At 45.7% G+C, this 24,698-nt stretch overlaps 1 protein-coding gene across 5 annotated transcripts in view; it reads left to right on the top strand.

Annotated features, from left to right (window-relative positions):
* The window catches only part of LOC103556392 (zinc finger protein 39-like), a 51,366-nt gene extending 38,368 nt beyond the window's left edge, over nt 1-12,998 (top strand). For 3 of the 5 annotated variants that reach the window (XM_070630589.1, XM_070630579.1, XM_070630593.1), the window contains 3 exons: nt 7,974-8,100; nt 8,349-8,441; nt 10,394-12,998. In XM_070630589.1, the coding sequence (XP_070486690.1) occupies nt 7,974-8,100; nt 8,349-8,441; nt 10,394-11,937 (1,764 nt within the window). In that variant the 3' untranslated portion in view covers nt 11,938-12,998. Of the gene's footprint in view, nt 1-6,370; nt 6,512-7,973; nt 8,101-8,348; nt 8,442-10,393 lie in introns of those variants that run through there. The other 2 variants (XM_070630605.1, XM_070630599.1) reach the window with 2 other exon arrangements.
* The last annotated feature ends 11,700 nt before the right edge of the window (nt 12,999-24,698 follow it).

Genomic DNA, 24,698 nt, shown 5'->3' with positions numbered 1-24,698 from the left:
GAGCATTGCAACCATATACCACAACAGCAGTATAGAGCACAGCAAGAAAATAAAAGCCGTAGCAAAGAGGCAAGAACGCCAAAGAACATTTTCCACCTTGGTAACCCCATGGTCGCAGAGAGAGGCAGCCTGCTGCATACCCTGCAGTTGGAGGGATTTTGTAAGTCAGCAATGGTGTGTGCCAAATCAGTGAACAGGTTGGCAGATGTCATCCTAAGAACAAAGAACTGAGGTGTTTAGAGGGGACTACAACAGGGAGGTCGTGACCATCTAAGAAGACGCAGCTGCAGTGTCTTAGGTTAGTATGGTACTGGCCTGTGGTTGTAGACCTGGATGGCAATACCATACCTCTTGTCCAGTTGGGTTGGGTGCCACAGGGGCAGTGGTATAAGGTAAGGGAGGAACAATGACACACCAGAAGAAAAGGATGAAAGTGCCTTGGGAAATTGGAGGCCCTGGATTAGTAAGGTTGGAGGTTTTGAGTAGTCATCACACAGTAAAGTGTGTCACCACGATATCCTGTTCTAAGCCTGTCCTTCAGGGGTCTAAGAGACCACACCAGTGGGCCCCCACCTGCCAGCCCCAGGGCCAAGTGACCCTGTGGGTCCTGGTAAGGAGTTCTTGTGGCAGAGACAACAGCAAGTTGTTCTCAGTACCTGTCTGTGGTTGTATTTTTCCTCCTTGGTGGGCCCTCATGTCGCCACCATGCAGGTGACCCGTAATTCAGCCCATTGACTACGTGCCCAGAGCCAGAATCCAACTACATGCTATCAGTCAAAGGCTGAGTGGTCACTGCCGTCCAATGAGGGGAGTTGCCCCTTGTGGAGCCATCTGTATACCAGGCCTGCACTGGGATGGGTCCTTGTCCTTCTCACATTTGGCAGAGTTTCAGGCATGGGTACCTTATCCAATGAGGTTGTTTCTTCTGCAGTGTATGTTACTGGTCCTAGCATGGCATGCAATTCTGCACTTAGGGGACTATTAGTAAAGCTCCCTCCTTGTTGTAAGTATGCATGCCACTTTGCCAGTGTCTGTGTTTGGGCTGTTCCTGAGTGGGGCTTTTGGAAGTGTCCCACAGCCACCCTGCCATAGGCAGATGGGTATGGACTGTGAGCGGCAGGGAACAGGTTATGGGCTCCACCTGCAGAGGCCCACGTAATCAGTACACCATTGTTGCAGTGTGCTATACCACTTTCAACCACAATGGGGACCAGAAGCCAAGGGGAACTCGTTTATTGCCTTGTCTGTGCCAGAGACCCCATTTATCTCCTCTGGGTAGCTGGAAATGTCCAATTTGCATGGTAGTCCCTGTGTCAAAACACTCAAAGACTGAATTTATTTCACTGCTACTTTGATTTGGGTGAAGCCCACCTGCTCGGTGGTCCCCCAGTGCCAGATAACACCCTTTCACATTGACTTATAAAGAGGGTGGAGTGGTTGGGCTAAATGAGGAATGAAAGGGTGCCAGGAACCTAATAAGCCCAGAAAGGTCTGTAGTTGTTTTGGGGTGTTGGGTGTAGGGAAAGCCTATATCTTATCCGTAATAGTAGCAGGAACCACTTTTGTCTCACCCGACCAGACAACACTCAGGTATTTGACAGACAACCCAGGCCCCTGTAATTTGTTGTCCTTCACCATCCATCCTCATTGGCATAAGTGGGCAGCGAGGGAGCCGGAGCCTTCCTGGAGGTCTGCAAAAGACTCAGAGGTTAACATGACATCATAAGTATAATGTAACAAGGTGGCACTGGGGGATTGTGTCCACTGGGACAATTCAGTGCCCATGAGACTATGACAACTTGTGGGAAAGTGGAGATAATCTTGAGGCAGAACAGTGAAAGTCCATTGTGTGCCCTGCCAGGTAAAGGCAAATTGATCTTGACTACCTTCATCCAAGAGGATGCTGAAAAAGCCATTAGCAAGGTCCAAGGCAAAATGATACGTTCCCAGTGTGTCACCTATCTTGTCTAAGAGGGAGGCTATACTGGCGACAGCAGCCTACATAGGCGGTGTCGTTTTGTTCAGTTCTTTATAGTCCATGGTTGCCAGGAACCATCTGGCTTCTGGAGGGGCCACACAAGGCTTTTGAACGGGCTATGTGTGGGTCCAGTGATTCCCACTTTTGCTAGTTCTTGTACAATTCCCGAGATTTCCTTATGGCCTCCTGGGAAATGATATTGTGTTATCTTCACCACATGACACAGTTGGGGCAATTTGACTGGAGTCTGTTTGGCATGACCCCTTGTTAGAGATTTAGACAAGTGGACCTGAAGGCAGAATTCCCCAGCTGTAGTCTGTAGGGTCAGACCAGTGAGGACGTGCGTGCTGAGAATGTATTCAAGTATGGGGGCAATATATATTATATACCGTTTTGGCAGAAGACGCCCTGTCTGCAGCACTAGCACCACCAATTTCAACGTAAGTGTGCCTCCACCATAACCATCTGTGACAGAAATAGGGCTGTCAAAACAGGATGGATCTCCATGAATCAGAGTGCGTTCTGCTCCTGTAGCCGCCAATGCTAAGACTATTTTTAGTGGACCAATTATATTGTTATCACTGCATGTGGCCTCTGGTCCCCTGATACCCAAGCCACCTGCACAGCATTGAAGGAGTGGGTCAGGGTCCCTTCACCTTCCCCCTCGTTGAGGGGCTAAGGTGTTCCCAGGCTGTTGCTGGGGGTGCTTTTGGTTTTGGACACTCTGTGGATGACCTTTGAATGTCTGTTGTGACTCCAGCTTCTGCCACAAAGCCACCAGAACAGTGTTTGGTTATTTATCTTTTTTTTCCTGAGGGGTGCCTGCTGCCACCAGGTCATGGTACATCTGTCTATGTGTTACTCTGACAAGGACCTTGGTGGTTTTGGCTCCTTTGTTGTCTCTTTCCCCAGTAACCCTCTCTCCCTTCCACCTGACGTTATCTGTCTCCCCCAGGTCAACAGTGGCTTGGGCCACCTGGGACACCAGTTGACCTACCAAGTGGTTTAAGAGAGAGACCAAAGCCCCATAGCATTGGTTCAGAGCCATCTATGACATGGTATCTTTCATGCCTGCAGTGAATAGTTCATTGTCAGGCCCTTGGTAATGGTCGGCGTAAACTGCATGTTTCATGCTGAGTTCCCTTAACAAGTCTTGTAGGTCTTCCATGGTCTGCCACCCAGGGGGTAGGCGTGGGTATGTCCCCTTCTTTAGGCCAGGCCCCCCTACAGGCAGCCCTTAACCAAGTCAAGGGAGACTACTCGATCGTCATTCACAGCACTATAGAGGTGTTGCTGCACGGCAGAGTGAGAAGTAATGGGCACTATCTTGTTCATCTCCACCCCTGAGAGCAAAATGCCTTCCACTGTGGTATCCCAGAGATGCAAAAGCCACTCTGGGATGCTTTCCCTTCCTTCTGCCTGAATTTGTTTCCCAGTTCCACCAGCTTGGCAGTGGTGTAATCCTGCGTAGTAGAGTGCATATGCTGAACGATGGGGACTCTTCTGTTGGATTGACCCCAGTGGGCCAGGGTTGTTCTGATTTCATTTTCTGCATCATGACCGGATGCACCTCCAAGATGAGTACTTCTCTTGGGACATCCCATCCCACAGCCTGCTCACTTTCCTCACTACTAGAGTCACACAGATCGCGTTGTTTTGGGTTCCAGTCGTGGTCACAAGGGCTTGTACCTTTGCCTGTGGTAGCTGTTGCCCCTTAAGTTAGTGAGATGAGAGGCTAGGGTCTCTACTTTCTCATCAGCCTCTCGTAGGCTTGTCGACAGCACCTCGGTTGTCTCAGCTTGTACCAGTCAGCCTCTTTCCAACTTTAGTTCCTCCTGTGGCGGCCTTGCTTTGGCTCTTGGTTGCATCTCAGTGTCTGTTCTGAGGCATGCTATGGGGGGGGGGGGCACCTCACAGCTGCAACAGTCATCTAGGCTTTGACTTCTTTTTCCCAATGTCTGTCAAGCCAAGAACTTCGCCAAGGACCTTTGGTGTTTTCCGGGGCATCCCCGTACTCACCTGGTAGGCCCTATCCATCTAGAATAGCAGTGACTGGCCCCCACATGGAGGATGCAGGCCAACCTAGAACTTTCCCCATAGAGTTCCCATCCCATCCCCCATAGCCTCAGTGCTCACGGGAGTTTCCTTGGTCTCCTGGCTGGCTCACGAGGTGTCTGGCCACACGCCCAGTTGAGCAAGCAGTATGGGATAGGGTGCAGAGAGACCAAAGAAAAGACCTGGAGACGGCATATGAGACATATAGGTTTGTTGGGACTTAGGTATAGGGAGTGTCCGGGGGTGGCTGGCTGGACGGAGTTGTGCACCCACTACCATGGGCAGAGAGAGGGCTGCTTACGTGGGCAAGGGAATAAAGACTATGTGCTTGCCAAGAGGGACTGTTCTTGGTACAACCAGCGTCCCCAGGAACAGGAGCTCTCATGGAAAGCTCTGTATTCCTTCAAGATGTGCTGTTCTTTGAGATAAGTTAAGATCCAGGTTGGCCAGGCCCTGGATTGCCACAAATCCCAGAGGGCTGACTCCCCACCCAGATGGGAACCAAGAGGACACGTGGTTACAGGAGGGCATGTAGGTTATCACTGAGCAAGCAGCGTCCTACAATCCTGAACAGAGGAGTATTTATTTCTGTGATATTGTTGAGGAGAACATGGTAGAGGGAAAATATGGTGATCAGTGTGTGACTGTAACAGGTTGTCTCTTCCATTCACATGTTATTGGTCAAAGATCAAGGCAAGTGTAGAATTATAAATTTGCTTATGTGACTTCTACTGCAAGGGGATATATAATTTTTTGCAGAGAAAGGTGCCACAGGGAGTGCTATGAACTGAATTGTGTTCCCCCAAAATGTAAGTGTTAGTCCTAACCCCCGATGTATACGTAGATAGAACTTTTAAGAGGTAAACAAGTTGAAATGAGGTCATAAGGATGGGGCCTCTACTACAATAGGATTGGTGGCCTTATAAGAAGAGGAAGATGGAATTATCTCCCTCCCTCTCCCCCATGTGGACTCAGCAAGAATGCTGTCATCCAGAAGGCAGGAAGGGAGCCTTTACCAGGAACCGAATTGGCTGGTACCTTAATCTTGGACTTTTCCAGCTTCTAAAATTGTAAGGAAAGAATTTTCTGTGTTTAAGCCACTCAATGTGTGGTATCTTATGGCAGCCTGGGCTGACTAACGCAGGGAAGGATGCTTAATTTGGCCGGACGGAAATATAAACTGCCACACACTGTCTATTCTTGCTTGTTTAATTTTCCACATGAACTTCTAAATGAGCTTGCCTATATCTAAGAATGTATCTTTTCATTAGAATAGTATTGTTAGTTTACTGATTTAGGGAGAATTGATATCTTTATGATGTGGACTCTTCCTATCCATGAACATGATTTATCTTTTCATTTGTTTAGTTCTTTTTGTATTCTTTTTTGCCCCCTCAGAGTTTTGTGTTATTTTCTTAAATGTATTGCTGAGTGTTTTATCTTTTTGTTATTGTGGGAGTATTCTCATATATATGAAGACTTATATATTATTTTTATAGTCTGATAATTTATTGAATCTTCCTATTTGGAGTAGTTTTTCTGTGATTCTCTTCAGTTTTTCAAGTATGAATCATATGCAAATCATCATTTTCACTCGTCTGTTTCTCTTTGCAGTGCACTGACAGACACTGCTACTACAGCGTTAGTAACTGGCGATGGGGTGTCCTCGTCCTGCAGTGTTCCCCATGAATGTGAATCTTGCTTTCACTTATGGCTGAGACATACACATTTTATCATGTTAAGGAAGAATTCCTTGAATCCTGTTTTTTGAGGGTTTTTTTAATTACAAATGGGAGGGTATTTTTACAGATGCCCACTCAGTATCTATGTGGAGGATCATAGGATTTTCTCCCCAGAAATATGAATACGATGAAATACACGAATAGATTTCTCTCTCTTTTTTTTTTTTTTTAAAGATTGGCACCTGAGCTAACAACTGTTGCCAATCTTCTTTTATTTTTTTTCTGCTCTTTTCTTCCCAAATCACCCCCAGTACATAGTTGTATATGTTAGTTGTGGGTCCTTCTAGTTGTGGCATGTGGGACGCTGCCTCAGCATGGCCTGATGAGTGGTGCCATGTCCATGCCCAGGATCCGAACCAGCAAAACCCTGGGCCGCCAAAGCGGAGAACGCGAACTTAACCACTTGGGCATGGGGCCAGCCCTAATAGATTTCTATCTTATCTATTTACTGATTCATCTAATTGATTGATTGATTGATTGATTGAAGATTAGCCCTGAGCTAACTACTGCCAGTCCTCCTCTCTTTTGCTGAGGAAGCCTGGCCCTGAGCTAACATCCATGCTAATCTTCCTCTACTTCATAGGTGGGACACCTGTCACAGCATGGTGTGCCAAGCAGCGCCATGTCCATACCCAGGATCCAAACCAGCGAGCCCCGGGCCACCAAGAAGCAGAACGTGCGAACTTAACCACTGCGTCACTGGGCCGGCCCACCTAATAGGTTTCTTCATATTGAGGTTTTGCTCTATTCCTAGAATGATTGTTAACAATTCCTTCTCCATTGTCATGGTCTGTTTCTCCTTCAGGAAATATTGATGTTTCCTAAAACGCTGTAGTTATTCCTTTTCTCCTTTCAGTCTCATAGGTTCTCTTTGAGCCATTTTGTTCACTCTGATGGCTTCAGCTACTGCAAAAATTCTCCTGTTTCCCGAATTTTCATCTTCAGCTTAGGTCTCTCTCCTGAGCTCTAGGTCATATATCCAGTTGCCAGTTGGACCTCCCCACATGTTTGAGCACAGAGACTTCAAACATGACATATCCAAATCTGTGTCTCTTCTGCCCATCATACACTTTACCCTTCTTTCCCAGTTTCAGTTCACAGCACCAGTATCCACCTGGCTGGGCATGTAGACACCCCGGTTGTAAAACTCCCCCTTCACCCTTTTCAGAGCAAATTAGCAGCAAATTCTTTTCCTTCTTTTTTCTTTTTTTTTTTTAAGATTAGTTCCCTGTTCTGTATTCTTATTGCTCTGTTGCCTCAATGTAGGTGGTCATCTCTCCCTCTGGTTTCTTCTCCTCTGCTTCTCCCGTTAAGCCCTTGCCCATTCTCCTTCTAGGGGATGACTATTAAAATGCAAATCCGCTCATGTCACTTGCCTCTTTGGACCAGCCCCTCATTATTTAGACCTTGTGGTTTAGGAAGTGGGGGCTGTTCACCCTGGGGTGGATTTAAGCAACCCTTTGGGATATAGGAAGGAAATCTTAGAATGCCTGTGTACATGCTTTTAACTGATAAGTAATAGAGAACATGGTGAGTGCATCAAATTTCTTGTTGTTGGAATTAGGTCAAATATTTAAATGCAGAGTTGCTCTACAATCAGTTTCTTAAATACCTTTAGTGCCTTAATCTCATCACAGCCCAGGAGCACTCCCCTGGACACGGTGCTGTGTGTACTTCCATTACTGTGGCGTGTGTTCTTCCTGCCCTCATGACTTCTGCTGTTGCCTCATATCCACAAGAACATGTGGTTCACGTTGAACAGCTAACATGTTTGGCTCTTCAGTGAAGCACAACCTGGTAGTACAAGGAACAACTGTTTTTCTGCCTCTTTAATACCCCAGTCTACCTTGAACATGTGTCGAGCCTCCTTCATCTAACACATTATTCCAGGTGTGCATTTATCCCTGTCTCCATACCAGATCATAGGCTCCTTTGAGGAGCAGAATTTTGTTCATCCTTTTATCCCTAGCAATAAGGACAGTCCCAGATTTATAAGGGAAACTGTATGGTAGTACTTTTAGGAACTAGTGAATAAACACAGAGGTAGGATATTTCTGCTGTGATTACTCTTTATCCCACAATATAGAGTACAAAGCGTGGCGCATCCTGTACAAGACAAAATACACACAAAAGAATGAACTCCCAGGCTTCCTGTTCTTCTGACCCAGGCTGATGAATTGAGAAATGTGCCATTACAGGGGTTGGTGTCATTTGAGGATGTGGCTGTGCACTTCACCTGGGAGGAGTGGCAGGACCTGGATGATGCCCAGAGGACCCTGTACAAGGACGTGATGCTGGAGACCTACAGTAGCCTAGCGTCACTGGGTGAGCGAAACTCTCCTAATAACTGCCAAGCGCAAGCGTTTTTCCTTTATTGGTAACTGTATGACTGTTCATGAAATTAAATGCTACTTAGGTTTACGATTCTAGGCCGAGAAGAATATGTGTGTTCACTCCTCCAGTTAAAGGTTCAAATTGCTCTTCGTTGCACAGCTCTTGCAGCTGTGCAGTTGTCATTCTTCAGAGGCCGTCAAGCGGTTTGGCAAAAGTCCTACATTATTTCTCATCAACAGGGCATTGCATCACCAAACCTGAGGTGATCGTCAAGTTGGAGCAAGACGCAGAACCGTGGACTGTAGAAGCACCCCCAAACCAGAGCCTCCCAGGTGGGTCCATGCGTGCTGGGCAGGGAGGCTGGGAAGAGGAGAGCACAGCAGATGTTGGCCTCACTGAGCTAATTTTCACCTGTGATTTTCCCCACGTCCAGACCTTAGGACAGTTAATCTGCATGTATCAGACTCATGCACTCTCCCCTCTCCAAATGTGGCTTTGACACGTGAATCCCTCCTCTTGTTATAATTGCTGATTATTTTCTTAGACTTACCCAAAATCTAACACCTACCTGCATCCTCTTGGAACTTTTTCTTGTTAATCAGGTTCTCCAGGTTTAGTTGCCCTCTTTTTGTCCGTTCTCACATACGGTTTTCTTTCAGGCATTCATTCATGCATTCATTTATTCTTTCAACATTAATTGGAAAGTTTTAGGCACTGGTCATTTTTGTAGTTGTGCAGATAACAGCAATAATCAAAGAAATGTTTTTCTTTTTATAGAGCTTATATTTTGTTGAGAAAGAAGAATGAAACAAATATACATGTTAAATAATGAAATAAGAGCCACAAAGAACATATAACCAGGATGAGAGAGAGAAAAATGGGCTGTTACTATTTTAGGTAGGGTACTCAGAAGGCACTTTGAGGGAGATTAAGTGTTTATATTGGTAGAGGTTACGTTTGAGATGACCGTTTTCCATTTTGACATGTAGTATTAGGTGCATATGAAATCGGGAGTAGAGGGTGGATATCACTATTGGAGAGGCAAATTAGGAAATCATTTATTGAAAACTGGTAGGATTAGCAGAGGTTGCCTAAGGGATTATTAAGAACATGAGAGAAGAGGTCCAGGCACAAGCCTTGTGAACCAGACATCAGAAGTCATGAAGCTGAGGGTGACCCAGCAAATGGTTCAGCATGGAAAGGCGTGGTTTATGACACGATTGGAGAAACTAGAGACTGTGGCTCCAAGGTCAATGGAACCAAAAGTTTCAGGTTGGGAGGCTCAGACTTTGGGAGTGGAGTTTGAAATTAGCATTTTCACCTTCTTTTGGGGAAATCACTGTAAAAACCACGAAAGAATGAGAAACGCATGTGTGACTCCAGTTTCAGTATAACTAGGAGACAGCTGAAACTCTAGAATGCAAGGTAAAAGTCTTCAGAAGCAGGGACCTTGTACCTAACATAAAGTGGGGTGAAGCTGCCAGGGCTGTTGATCTCAGAAGGAGCCAGCAAAGGGCTTTTCAAAGATGGTGGGCACAGACTGGGTTGCACAGCTTAAATCCTGTAGACAAGCAGGGAGGAGGTGCACAAAGTGTTGCACCGGACTTTCCTCTACCATTAGGGTTCTGAGAAGTACAGAATGCAGTGTTTAATTAAGAATTTGCAGAAAGCTGTCTTTGCCTAGTATGGCGAAGAAGAGACTATACCTTTGAAAAACCTCACAGAAGCCTATAGCCATTCCCCAGGGAGAAGTAAAAACTAAACAAACAGAGGTGCAAAATTCTTGTCCCTAAGCAATAATACTGCTTATGTGACAGATGAATGGCTCTTCCTCATAACCTGTAAGTAGCTGATGCAGAAAAATTATGCCATCCTCAAAGCTGAGTGATCAGAAAAGGGCTAGCACAAGATACCCACAGTTATTATGATAAAGTAGAGGAAAGAACAGAGAAACAAATGGAAAATGAAAAGTTCTTGCTGAAATCTATATCTGGAGAGTAGGTGAATATTTTGACCAAATATTTCTCATGAATTAAAAAAAAAAAACTTAAGTAAAAAAAGAAACAAACATGATTTGATGTTAGAAAATATATTAATATAATTTATTACATTAATTCATTAGGGAGAAGAATCATACACTTCTCATAAAATCAGTACCCATTATTGATTTCTAAAGAGTCTTGTTCCACTGGGACAGAAGGAAATCTATTTACCTTTATGTGAGCATTCCATGAGAAATGCATAGGTGTGGTTCATGGATATGGTTATTTTCATCTCGTTTTAGATGTGCAGACTGTGGGTGACCTGATGGAGACCAGCCAGGAAAATTATGGCAGACGTTTGTGGCAAGCTGTAATCACCAACAGCAAAACATCAACTAAGGAGAGAACTGACTTAGGAAAAACGTGTAATCTGAGCTCAATCTGTATTTCAAAACTGATTATAAATAGTGGAAACTGTTCAGGAATGAAGCCAGAGGAGTTTAATGCATTTGAGAACACATTTCTCCCTAGAGCGCCTGATGAGATGCCTGCTGGAGAGAAAGCTGAGGACTGTCCTGTGACCGGGGAATCCCTCAGATGTGCTGAGCGTCCTAGTCATCCTCAGGAGACTCAAACTGTGCAGCAGGCTTCCGCATTTAGTGGACGAGGGAGAGGCTTCAACAAGGAGGCAGTAGTCCTTACACATAGGAGGGCTCGCATGGGAGGCACTGCCTGTAGATATAATGGACACTGGCAAGCCTGTGATGAGTCAGCTCTCATTGCCCAAGAGAGACGTCACGTAGGGGAGGATCGCGATCGATGTAACGAATGGGGGAAGACCGTTTGTGAGAAACCAACACAACTGAGTCTTCACAGAGCTGATTTCAAGGAGCAATACCATAAATATAATCAAAGTGGGAATAATTTTAGCAAGAACTTACAGCTCACTCAGCGTCAGAGAATTCAGTTAGGAGAAAAAACTTTTCAATGTAATGTATGTGGTAAAACTTTCTATAAGAAGTCTAATCTCACGAAACATCAGAGAACTCATACAGGGGAGAAACCCTATGCATGTGATGAATGTGGGAAATCATTCTACCAGAAGCCGACTCTCAGTGTACATCAGAGAATTCACAGGGAGACGCCTCATGAATGCAGTGGCTGTGGTAAAACTTTCCATAAGAAGTCAGCTCTCACGGCACACCAGAGAACTCACACAGGAGAAAAACCTTATGAATGTAAAGAATGTGGGAAATCCTTTGGCCACCGGCCAGCCCTCACTGTACATCAGAGAACTCACACAAGAGACAAACCTTATAAATGTAATGAATGTGGGAAATCCTTCTGTGTGAAACCAAAACTCACTGTACATCTGAGACTTCACACAGGGGAGAAACCCTATGAATGTGAAGAATGCGGGAAAACATTCTACCAGAAGTCAAAACTCACTGTACACCAGAGAACTCACACAGGTGAGAAACCTTACAAATGTAATGAGTGTCGGAAAACCTTTTGTGAGAAGTCAACCCTCAATAGACATCAGAGAACTCACACAGGAGAGAAACCCTATGGATGTAAAGAATGTAGGAAAACTTTCTATCAGAAGTCAGCCCTCACTGTACACCAGAGAACTCACACGGGAGAGAAGCCCTATGAATGTAATGAATGTGGAAAAAGCTTTTGCCAGAAGTCACACCTCAGCAAACATCTGAGAACTCACACAGGGCAGAAATCATGTATGGTGGAGACTGGCTATGTGTATGCCAAAACTCACTTTCTTTTTCTGTTGGGCACACAGTTAGCCTGCGTTTCTCAGCCTCCTTTGACTATGGGTTGGACTATGTAACTCTGGCCAGGAGAATATGAACACAAGTGGTGAACATTACTTCCAAGGCTGACTACAGAAATACTTCCATGCTCGGGGCCAGCTTTGTGGCTGAGTGGTTAAGTTCGCATGCTCCACTTTGGTGGCCTGGGGTTCACTTGTTTGGATCCTGGGCATGGACCTGCACGCTGCTCATGAAGCCGTGCTATGGAGGCACCCCAAATAGAAGAACTAGAATTGCTTACAACTAGGTACTGGGGCTTTGGGGAGAAAAAAAGGGGTGGGGGGAGATTGGCAACAGATGTTAGTTCAGGACCAATCTTCCTCATCAAAAAAAAAAAAATGTATATATGCTTCTATGCAGGGACCAGCCTCATGGCATAGTGGTTAAGTTTGGCATGCTCCATTTTGGCAGCCTTGGTTTATGGGTTCAGATCCTGGGCATGGGCCAACACCACTCATCAGCCATGCTGTGGTGGCAACCCACATATAAAGGGAGGAAGATTGGCACAGATGTTAGCTCAGGGTTAATCTTCCTCAAGCGAAAGAAGTGGAAGGTTGGCAACAGATGTTAGCTTAAGGCTAATCTTCCTCGGCAAAAAAGAATAAAAAAAATTCTTCCTCTCTGACTTTGTACCCTGTGGTCCTGAAGGTCAGATTACCCCCAGGTTTCCCTTGGGAGCATAGGATGAATGTGGCAATCCTGACTTAAGACAGAAGGGATGGAATGGGGAGAGCAGAGATCTTGCCAGCTCTTCCTAAAAAAATCTCCATTTGTACTCTTCACATGAGTGAGAAATATTTATTGTTGATCCCTTCCATGTGTGATCTATTTACAACATTACCAGTTCACTGTAGCCGGTTCATTTGATGAATTTGGCACAGCCTTCTGTGAAAAGTTATCAGTCCTTGTGTAGAAAATTCCCACGGGAAAGAACCTGTGTTGTCATCGTTCATCCCCAGTTCAATTGATGGAGAAATCAAAGAAATCATGGGAAGAGATAATGCAACAGACGGAGTGCCTTTATTGGGCAGAGACAGCTCTTTGAACACTGAGAATAAAGTAAAACCTTATAAATATCTTTAATGTGTCAAGACTTTCAAGAAAACTTCCAACTTTAGGTATAATGTAATTTTTAATAATGGGAAAACTATCAGTTTAGGTAGTGTGGATGAAATTTTCAGATAGAGATGTTAGATATTTATTGAAAATTTTAAAGGAAAGGACTGTAGACTGGGGGTTCTCTCCTGGCTGTGATTTTGCCTCCGAGGGGACAGTTGTTAAGGGTTCTCCTGGTACCAGCACACAGGCGCTTCTGCCTTTTCTATCCAGAGCTCTTGATGGCCTGTGGAGATTCTAGGGGTGGGGAGACAGACTCTGCCTCTCGAGGGAAGTGTTGCAAGAGCACATTGCAAAAGAGAATGTGGGGGTGCTGGCCCCGCGGCTGAGTGGTTAAGTTCTGACGCTCCGCTACAGGCGGCCCAGTGTTTCATTGGTTCGAATCCTGGGCGTGGACATGGTGCTGCTCATCGAACCATGCTGAGGCGGCGTCCCACGTACCACAACTAGAAGGACCCACAACAAAGAATATACAGCTATGTACCAGGGGGCTTTGGGGAGAAAAAGGAAAAAATAAAATCTTAAAAAAGAAAAAAAAAAGAATGTGGGACGGGACGTAGTCTGTGGCCATCTTGGGAGGTGGTCTGACACTGCCCACCTTCTGGCCACAGAGTTCACATTGCCTCCACGTGCAAACTGTACTCGCGCTGTGCCCAGTCTCCCGAAGCCGGCATCATGGCAAGCTGCAGGCTGGGACCTAGGCTCTGTCTCTATCGCTTCTGAGCACGCAGGCTCTTTGGGCACAGTTCCTTGTGTGTGTTTGCTCTTGGTCTGAAGGTGTGACCTGCAGGGACTGGTTCCCTGCTGTACACACTCAGCACACAACGGTGGCAGAGATGGGATACCAACAGATGGTCCCTTCAAAGGGGAGGGGGCCGGAGGAGTCAGCTGTCGCTGGTCCATAGAAATTCTGAGATGCAGCAGACACACCGTCAGGTCCTTGACCAGGCGCAGTGGTTCTGGGCATGATTTCCAAGGCTCTGGATCCTATTCTCTGAGGCATCCTCTTCCACAGCACCTAGCCTGATTTTGTAACCCACTGGATTCTTCAGTCCTACTTCCTGCCCAGGCTCTTTTCATTACAACTTTTTCTAAATCTTGTATTTTGAATTGATCTAATTCCTTTTAAAAACTTTGGATTTCTGATATACCAAATTATAGTCCTCTCCATTAGGTGAAAGCCACACCCACATTTTCTCTGGAACAGGATTCAGTCCACCTCGAACTGAGAGTGATGTGGGGACAGGGCCCCTAAGATTTGTAAAAGCCCTATTTCTCACCTATTTGTGAGGACCTACAAGGGACATTCTTAGAGTTTCAAGAAAGGGCCTTACAGCAACGCCCTTGGCCGGAGATTGACTCTGAGGCTGTATTTTACTGGTAGCATCCTGAAATTGATCTGTAACCTGAAGCCACTTCCTACTTCGATAATCCTGTTCTGACTGGAGGAGCTGGGGAGGAGGAACAGCTTTATTTTCAAACCAAGCTAGTCCTGGCTCCTTTGTATTTTGTCTAGATTCTTCTTTAAAACTGAACAATTTCTCATTTTTGGTTCATTTCCCTCAATCCATGCCTTATGGTATGTGACTGCCAGCTGTGAGTTTTTGTCTCAGCTAGAAACCCACCCTTGGTTGCTCTGCTCTGGGATGCTGGCACTACATTTCTCCTTTCCCAGCTGACAAAATCTTTGACTTTCACAGGAAAGGGCCTGGAGGGAGGTTGCAACCTGAGCAGGAAGATGGAGTTTGTTCTTCCTTCTGTGGCAGGTATCCATGCGGTGTGAGCATAGCTGGGTGAAGGTGGGGCAGGAGGGAGACCCTGGCATGGTTCATACCGCTGGTCTTCCTTCCTCAGTGGTGGCTTGCACTTTTTGGCACCTTTCTTTGCAAGCACGGTGGCAACAACTGTCACATATCCCTGGCCAGAGGCCTCCCCCGAGCGTTTTGTTACCAGAGAGGCAGGGCCACATTCCCGGGGCCACCGTGCCTCAAGTGCAAATGTCAGCCTTCCCAGGACCTCCTCCGTGCTCACCCGCCCTCAGCTGTTGAGCTGGCAGCCACTTACTGCAGTGGCTGCCTCTGTGTATCTCAGGACGACTTCTTTATACCTTTTAATCGTGTTGACCTTAAATGAATAGCCAGTTATTTCTCCAACAAAAATGGTTTATTTCGGGGTCAGCAAAGAATTGCCATTTGGGATCTGCAACCACGGTGAGCCACATGTAAGTCCCCTGCAACAAAGGAAGGAGACACTCTACGGAGGGGAGGAGGAAGCTGAGAGGGCTGTTGTGGACAAAGTCCCAGGTGTAGTGGCCTTTCACTGGCTGAGTTGTGCCAGTCTCCCATGGGCTGAGCTTGCTGGTCAAGAAGAGGAAGTCTTCCTGTCGGGCTCTCCTTTCAACGTAGGGCATGAGAGCTCCCCCTTCTGGCCTCCCGACTCCATTTTAATAAGGTTTCTCGAGTAATTTCCCATATGGTAACCTCTCGTGGTTCATTCTTTCTGTTCAAATTTCCCGATTCAAATTACTGCTGTGGCTTCTGGAAGCTGAGCACACCCTCCCTGATGCGGTGGATAACAGACACATTTGGTACTTTCAAGTCTACCTGGAGTTCTTTGTGCCAGTTTACACGTTACCACAGTCAGCAGTTGCCAAAGTTTTCACCACTACATAACAGGACATTTCCTCAAGCCTCAGGTTTCCGAACTGTCCTTCAAGCTCCCATTAAAGGTCTTGGGGCCCTTCAGCCTTCACCTGCCACCTGGTCCCAAAACCAATGCACGTGTTTTAGGATTTGCTGGGGCAACACCTGTTTATAGGTACCAAATTCTCTGTAAATCACCTGTTGCTGTGAAATAAACCAACCACAAAAGCCCTGTGGGAGCCAGCATTTCCTCCTTAAATCAGTTTGAAAGCTAAAAGATCTCTCCAGATGTGGAATGCTGAATAACGTCCCCCAGAGATACCAGCCCTCAATCCCTGGTACGTGGATGTTACCTTACACTGAGAAGGCTTCTGCAGAGGTGATTGAGGTCAGGATTTGCAGGTGAGATTATGCTGGATTACCCAGGTGGGCCCTGAATGCACTCACAGGAGTTCTCGTAAGTGAGAGGCAGAGGGAGGATGACATGCACAGAAGAGGAGAACCTGGCGCATCCGCCGTGGGAAAGATGGGAGTGGTGTGGCCTCAGGAGTCCCAGCAGCCACCAGACGCCAGAAAAGGCAAGAAAGGGATTCTCCCCTAGAGCTTCTGGAGGGAGCGTGGACCTGCGGACACTTTGATGTCAACCCGGTGACCCCGATCTTGCACTTCCATCTGCCAGATGTGTGAGAGAAGAGATTTCTGTTTTAAAACATTACTTTTGTGGTAATTTTTAAACAGCAGCATATGAAACCACACTCCCTTGCAGCTTAAATCCTATGTGTGACTCAGTTTCCATCAAACAGATGAACCCGACGTTAAGTGACAGTGTCAATGGAGCAATCAGATCTGAAAAACACGACAGAAGTGCTGCCGACTCTGCGGGTGGTGGTACTGACTCTGCTGGGTGATCGCGCTGTGGTTGCTGGCTTGGAGACCTGGCCTCTCCTCCGTGCTGGGTGGGGGTGTGTTCCTTTTTTGGCTGGAGTTCTTATGTTTGTCCTTGGCTTGATCAGAGTCGGGGTCCTTGTCTCATTTGGGTTTCTGGTTATCTTCTTTTGTATTCCCGTAAAGAGAGCTAGGATGAGCTTGTGTAGGCAGTTTATTAGGGAAGTGATCACAAAAAGCAAGAATAAGAGAATGGGGAAAATGAGATGGGAGAGGATGAAAAGCCAGTGCAGGGTGTGTTACTGAGCTGGCAACCACTGTGAACAAGCTGACGTCCATCCTGCTGGGTACTCTGAGGAGCTGGGTTGTGTGCGTCTCAGCTGACCCACTGAGGCATCGGAAGCTGAGGCCTTTCTCTGTGGCTTAATGATTGACCACTAACTCCCTGGCCTTGTTTTAACCCTGTTATCTTGGGTGAGGTTAGTGAGGCCAGACACAGATCAAGAGAGAGAATCCAGAAAGAGTTGTACAATTTTGTTACATTTCCCTGGGAAGAAACAGCATGCCATGTAGGGCCACTCAGGGGAAGACAGATGGAGATGGGGGCCTGTGGTCCAGCGCCTGTGCTGTGGGTTCAGCAGGAAGGAGGGATGAGGCAGGGCAAGCAGGTTTATGATTGGCTAATGGGAAACAGATCAGTGGACTTGGGGCATAGAGACTGTCCTTGCTTTTTCAGGTACCTGGCCCTGGGGTGTGTAGGGTGGGTGCATAGTGGCGCAGTGTGAGAGCACAGCTCAGAGGTGCTTGGGAGTATCAGCTTAATCAGCTGCTCAAGAAGGGGAACTCGTCTAGCCACGCCTCAAAACTGAGTCAAGACTAAGCTTGGTTATTTGGGGTATTTGAGCAGCCTGAATAATAGAGGAGACTTTTAGAGAGTAGGGCACAGGTTGCCCTAAAGCATGTAGAAAATATGTTATTATGAGAGTAAAAAGAAGGCACACAAGTAGAAGTATAAAGATTCTCATGTAAGAAAAATTAAAAATACTAAGGTTTATGAGGAAGCTATTCTGGTTTAAACCCAGTTTGGCCTAAATTTTATTTTGACCAGAGCAGCCTGACTTACAGCCTGAGTAACATACGTTGTACATCTTGTTAACTCACTATCCCAAAGCAAAGGATGCGCTCTTTCAAGACAGGGTGAACGCCTCCCCTCCTCTGACATCAACACCAGGCCTCTTTTGAAGATAAACCTTTCTTCCCAGAAACCAGGATCAAGTTGACCTGCTGTAGATGCTAACCTGCAGCAAAATGTCTCCCTGTGACTTTGAAAAACAAGTGTATCCCTATCATGCCTGACGTATGTTCTTTGTCCTGAACCGTGTCGAATCGTGCTGCAAAACAGGCTTCCCTGGACCACTGTCTCCCTTTGCGGAGGCGGCCTTCCTAGCTCGAGTGAAATTCATCTGCTCTCCTATCTATGGAATAGTTATTGGTTATTTGCATTGACAATTCCTTCCTTGTAGGCTGGCCTGTAACTGTTTCCAATTTATAGGGAGATAGCCAAGAAAACAGATCTGAAATTTCCAGAGTTTCTAACAATATCTTGGTGGAGTTGTAAAGTGTGTTAAAAGTACAAGTTATATACACACACACACATATTTGCAATAATATCTTGGTGCATTTCTCAGGTCAAGGTGGCAGGTCTGGCAGTTGCGTTGTTGAAGAGTATGGACTGTTAGTCTAGTAAAGGCAGTGTGAAGAGTCATAGTTTTTGTGTGTAACTAATGGAAAGGGGTGGTTGTGGTGCTCATGGTGGGAGCCTCCAGGTGGGGGTTCAGGTAGAAAGCTGAAGGGGGCAGTCAGAGAGGCAGTGGGAAGTGTGTAGTCCTCTCCCCAGAGGGTTGAGTGATTGACAGATATGAGGCAGTTAGTTGCCTCCTGGGGAAGCAAGAATCTCCACTAATTTTCAGAGTAGCACAGACAGCAGAGCCTGTACCGGATTTCCCTTTAGGCACAGGGGTGGAGGGGGGTACACTTTTGCAGGGAGCAAGGAGTGTACTAGGATCATGGGCTGAGCAGACAGTGAGCTCGAGAAACACAACAGAATCCATAATATCAAAGGAAGAAAAGCAGTAAATGTTCCAGGTCCAATTTGCTGGAGCGTCAGGAGAGGTCATCTGTGGACATCCCTGGACCAGAGGTTTTGTGTCCAGGACAAACTTGTCTCCAGGTCAAGGGATGAGGTCATCTCCAACGCTGAGCTCCTGGGCTAGATGGTATTGTCTAGAATGTGAGACTTTCCTTTCCAAATGGATACTCAGGCTGGTGTGAGTCTTGTTTTTGTGGCTCTATGGCGTTATGATGAGGCTAAGCCACTTGTGTAATTTGAAGGCAACATTGGGCCTTGGGAGCTGGACTTGCAAATAACTTTTAAGTCAAATAGCTGTGGGTGCACAGCTAGCAAAAGTGATGTTGACATCTGTGATAATGTCATAATGGACCAAAGTGCCAGAATCCAACTGGCATAGCTAAAGGCTCAAGTAAAGATGGCCAAATGTGAGGGTTTCTCACTCTCCGAAGTTTTTGCCAGATGGGAAATGAGTGATGAGTGGGGTTCTGTTGCAGAGAGGTTTAAGTCACATGTTCTGATTTGGGTGCATGTTGTTAACAGGATGTCAGGTCGTTTGCCAATTAAAATAGCTGTGGCTGTCACTGGAGCTCCAGCATTAGCCTGTAGGCAAGCCCTCCAATTTGGGCAATTGCTAGGGTCCTTTGCCTCAGTTGTTGGTTTGGATGGTGACAGGCAAGCCCGCAGAGTCTTCGGGTTGTAGGCTTGTATTAGTCAAAATCAATAGCCTGTGAGCCTCAGCATTTGCCATGTTGGTTTAACAATGTCTTGCTTTGGGGCCGGCCCCATGGCTGAGCGGTCAAGCGCCACTTCAGCGGCCCGGGGTTTCACCAGTTTGGTTCCTGGGCACGGACATGGCACCCCTGGTCAGGCCATGCTGAGGTGGCTTCCCACACAACACAACCAGAAGGACCTGCAACTAGAATATACAACAATGTACTGGGGGGCTGTGGGGAGAAAAAAAAAAAGATCATAGGCAGGTGCCAATCTTTAAAATAAAAATCACGAAAAAACAATGTCTTCCTTGGAAGATTTGGGACCCTGCTTTGCAAAACAATGAAAACACCCAGACCAATAGTAATGAGACCGACATTCAACAGAATGGCGTACAGCTGCACTTGACTGGTTCTGTTGTTTGATGTTGATTTTCCTCCAGTGTGTATTACTCACAAGGAGACATTGTCTGCTTTTATTATTGTGGTGTTGATTTTATTATTATCTCTGAATTGGACTTTTATTTACTAAGTGGAGTATTCTGTCTATTTTTTTGGTAGTCCACACTGCCTGTGGGGATGGCCCTGGAGTGCTAATTTTAATTTCCTAGAGGAGAGACATTATTAAATTGCTTCATTTATAATCAGTCTTCACATACATGTAGATGAAACATATCCCCCTTTAAACATAGGAAAGGATGATGAAAAGGCTTTTAAAGTTGTGTTAGGCATGAGTCAGCCAAGGGGCCTTGAATTAAGAGAGATTAAGTCCTGGGGCAAGATAGAGACCCATTTAGGACTGGAATTTGACGAGGTGTTGTCTGAGGAGACCATTGTGTCTCAGTTACACTAGCTATCTGGGATCTATCGGGGAGATGAAGGTGCCGTTGAATGCCTTTTTTAAGAATCCAGCATTGTTTTCTGAGAAGTGAAATGTGGGACTTGGTTAATAGCAGTAATGAGTGCAACTCCGGAGGGGATAAGAACAGGGATAAATCTGGATGTGGATTTGCCTCCGTTGCACACAATGCTTCTGCCAAAACTGCCATCTGAGGGCTTTTAGAGTGCCTCGTCCAGTGTCATGGTATTCCACACAGCATCAAGGAACTCCTTAACAGCAAAGGAAGTGCCACAGTGGTCCCACGCGGATGGAATGCACTGGCCTTACCAAGCTCCCGCCGTCCTCAAGCAGCTGGCTTGACAGAATGGTCAGGCAGCCTTCTGAAGGCTCAGTGACATCACCAGCTGGGTGACACTGCCTTGCAGAGCTGGAACAAGGTTGTCCAGATGCTTGGATATCCTCTGAATCAGCATCCAGTTTATGGTGCTGTTTCCCACAGCCAGAATTTAAGGGTCCAAAAATCAAGCCGTGAAAATGGGAGTGGCAGCGCTCACTATTACCCCTAGTGACCCAGTGGCAAAATTTTTGCTTTCCGTTTGTGCAACCTTGTGCCCCACTGGCCTAGAGGTCTTAGTCCCAGAGGGAAGAGTGTTTCCACCAGGAGACACAGTAATGATTCCACTGAACTGGGCATTAAAACTGCTGCCTGGTCACTTTGAGCTCCTCGTGCCTCTGAATCAACAGGCAAAGAAGGGAGTTCCTGTGCTGGCAGCACTGACTGATCCCGACTACCAAGGGGAAATTGGAATGGAGGTAGCAAGAACATGGCTGTGATGCAAGAGGTCCCTTAGGGCATCTCTTAGTATCATCAAGCCCTGTAATCAAGGTAATGGAAAACTACAACTCAATCCATGCAGGACTACTTTTGGCCCAGACTCCTCAGGAATGAAGGTTTGGGTCACCCCACCCAGTAAAGAGCCACAAGCAGCTGCAGTGCTTGCTGAAAGCAAAGGGAATACAGAATAGGTAGTGGGAGAAGATGAAGGCAGTCAGAACTACAGCTGTGACTCTCTGACCAGTTAGAGATGAGGACCGTGACTGTCCTGAATGTCCCCCCTTTGTTATGAATATGTTTGTACATGTGCGTGTGTATGGCAAATATCTTTTTTTATTCCTTCTCTTATTCTCTTACCATGTAACATAAGATGTATTGACTTTATATCACACTGTTTAAGTATTCTTAATTTTACATCACAGTATTTGTTATGGGGTATCAAGGAGAAGAGCTAACATTGCTCAAGGACATGGTTATATGCAGCATAGATGTTACCATGTTTGGTGGAATTTTGACCTTTTTATGTCTTTATTTGGAGATTAAGTATGATTTAAGGAGATTTATATGCGTGGCAAGGTAAAAAGGGATGGACTTATGATGGCTAATTTTGTGTCATCGTGACCAAGCCATGGGGCACCCAGACATCTGGTCAAGCATTAGTCTGGGGCAGGCGGGGGGGAGGGGGGTGTTTCTGGATGAGATTGACATTTGAATTGGTGGGCTGAGTAAAGCAGCCTGGCCTCCCAGTGTGGGTGGGCCTTATCCAATCAGTGAACATTTGAATAGACCGGAAGTGCTGAGGAAGAGGACGAGTCTGCCCTGGCTGACTGCTTGAGCTGAAACATGGGTCCTCTCCTGCCCTCAGCCTGGAACTTACACTATCGTCTTTCCTGGTTCTCAGGCCTTCAGACTTGGGCTGAAACTTCACCATCAAGATTACCAAGTGCAGACCTTGGAACTTAGCCTCCATAATTGCATGAGCAATCCCTTATTTTATATAGATTTAAAAAATACATATATATATATATATATATATATATTCATTCATCCTTCATTGGTTCTGTTTATTTGGAAAACCCTAACACACCCCACAATGAAGTCATAAAGCTTTCTCAAAAATTGCTTTTTACATTCAAATCTATAGATCTTTTGGTATGATATGATTTATGGACCAAATGTTATTAGTTGTTCCTGAACAGATAGTTGGCCCAGCAACATTTATTGAGAAATTGAAATGGCTCTGCAGGTCACCTTGGTCAACATCAGCCGTGCACATATGCACCGGGCTCTTTCTCGACTTTCTTTGTGCCATCTCTCTGCCCTTCCATCAGTGCCACAAAGTCTCATTCACCATAGCGTCATAAAATGTGTTCGTATCCTGCAGAGGTATTCTCTCACCTCAGTTCATTTTCAACAGCATGTTGGATATGCTTGCACCTTTACATTTCCACATCCGCTTTAGAATTGGCTTGTGATTTTACACAAAAGAGCTGCAAAATTTTTATTGAAATTGGAATGGATTCGTGTATCACTGTGGGCGGAAATGGCATCTTTACAAGAATGAGTTTCCAATTCATGAACATGACCTATCTCTATTTAGGTCTTTCAAAATGTCTGCCAACTGTATAGTTTTGAGAGAGCTATTGTATATATCTGTCATTATATTAATTCCTAGATAGATGGTATTTTTATGCTATTGTAAATATTTATCTTAAAATTTCACTTAGCTATTTGTTGCTGCTTAATTCCAGCATACCTGCATCTGGCTGAGTTGTTTTTCTGGAGCGAGATGTGTACCTGGATAGCACAGCCCACCCCTTGACCACACACGAAATGTAGTGAATAATAATGTGATCTGAGTTTGGATGTGGTTTGTACCTGCTTGTAATCACTGTGTACTGATGACAGCAAAATTTATGATTGACCTGGTTCTCACCTGGTCTTGGTGAGGGCCTGGAAGGGCTGGTGCACAGCAGGAATGTGCACACATTAGCAGCAGGGTGTGAGACCCAGCCTATACTCCATCTGGGGCCCCCGGTTTCTGAGGCGTTCTGTGCACACATTGCTGGCTCCCAGCATGAGAGTGTGACCTGGCACAACCCTACAGAGAGGGAAGCTGGAGCCTGTGCCCAGCCTCTCCCAGCCACTTGCTGTGAGGCAGCCTTTGGCTAAGGTTCGCATCCTTACCTGATGCATATCTTTCCTTTAATGCTATTGTTATTTGCTTTCCCTGCAATAAACTATAGATTACTAAGCATCATCATTTTGGTTCCTATGCCCTGGTTTATACAAATAAATTTTATTTTTTAACGTTGACCTCTAGTTAGCAAACTTTTATATTCATTTAGCCACTCTGTAATTCATCTGTAGATTCTTCTACGTTTCTAAAATACATAATTATAAATTCTTACGCTTTCATTTCTTTCCTGTTTCACTGTCTACAAGTTTCAGTATGGTGAACAGTATCTAAATATACCTGAAATGTTTAAACATTCATCACCAAGTATAAAGGAAGTTACCTTTTATTCCTAGCTTTTCACGGGGTTTTTTTTTCTTTACAGAAATAGGTATTGAATTTTGTCAAAGGCCTTTTATTCATCAGTTAAACTAATTGTTTTTTGTTTTTCATTGTGAACCAACTAAAAAGCTACAAAATTAATTCTAATCATGGGCTTAGCTGAACCGGTTTTTTTTTTTGTTTTTTTTTTTGAGGAAGATTAGCCCTGAGCTAACATCTGCTGCCAATCCTCCTCTTTTTGCTGAGGAAGACTGGCCCTGAGCTAACATCCATGCCCATCTTCCTCTACTTTATATGTGGGACGCCTACCACAGCATGGCTTGCCAAGTGGTGTGTAGGTCTGCACCCGGGATCCAAACCCGTGAACCCCAGGCCGCCAGAGCATAACGTGCGAACTTAACTGCTGCACCACCAGGCCAGCCCTGAACGGCAGTTTTCAAGCATGATGTTCCCAGTGTCATTCATGTGAATATGTTGTCTTAATTTCCATGAGATGCATGAGTTATTTTGATAGGGTATTGCTAGTTCATTTATGACACTATGACAGTATGATTAAAGCCGTCTCATGGCTAGGAACCTGAGAGGCTGAGTTTGAGGTCTGATGCCTAAGGTCTCTGAATGACTGAAGTTTCCCTTCTTCCACGGAAACAGTGCTCTTCATTCTGGGGGCCTGTCTGGGCCTCTCTCCAACCCCGCCCTGTCACTGTCCTACCTGACTGTGGGAGCCTTTCAAGAGAAGGAATCTCTTTGTACTTACTTCACTGTACTTCAACCCAAGAGCACAGACTTTGCCTTCCTTCATTGCCCTTAACTGAACTGGGTTGATCCATTTCAGTGGATTTAACACATGCCTCAGAAGCACACAATAGTCCCAGGTGATTGACTCCTGAGCATTTCTAACATATCATGTTCTTGTAACAAGTGTCTCAGTCATATATTTTGTGCCCACGAGAGCACAGACTATACTTAGCCTCCAATTACATTTCTTATTCTCAGCTAATCAGTGGGGCCTGTGGGTATGGAACTGACTGGCGAGGACCCCAGCACCTTGGTCCTCATTGTTGGGATTGCTGGGATTCTGTGTAGTCCAGTCCTGAATA

Source organism: Equus przewalskii, chromosome 1 (genome assembly GCF_037783145.1).
Source record: "Equus przewalskii isolate Varuska chromosome 1, EquPr2, whole genome shotgun sequence".
NCBI classification, from domain to species: domain Eukaryota; kingdom Metazoa; phylum Chordata; class Mammalia; order Perissodactyla; family Equidae; genus Equus; species Equus przewalskii.
This window is presented reverse-complemented; position numbering and strand designations above follow the sequence as displayed.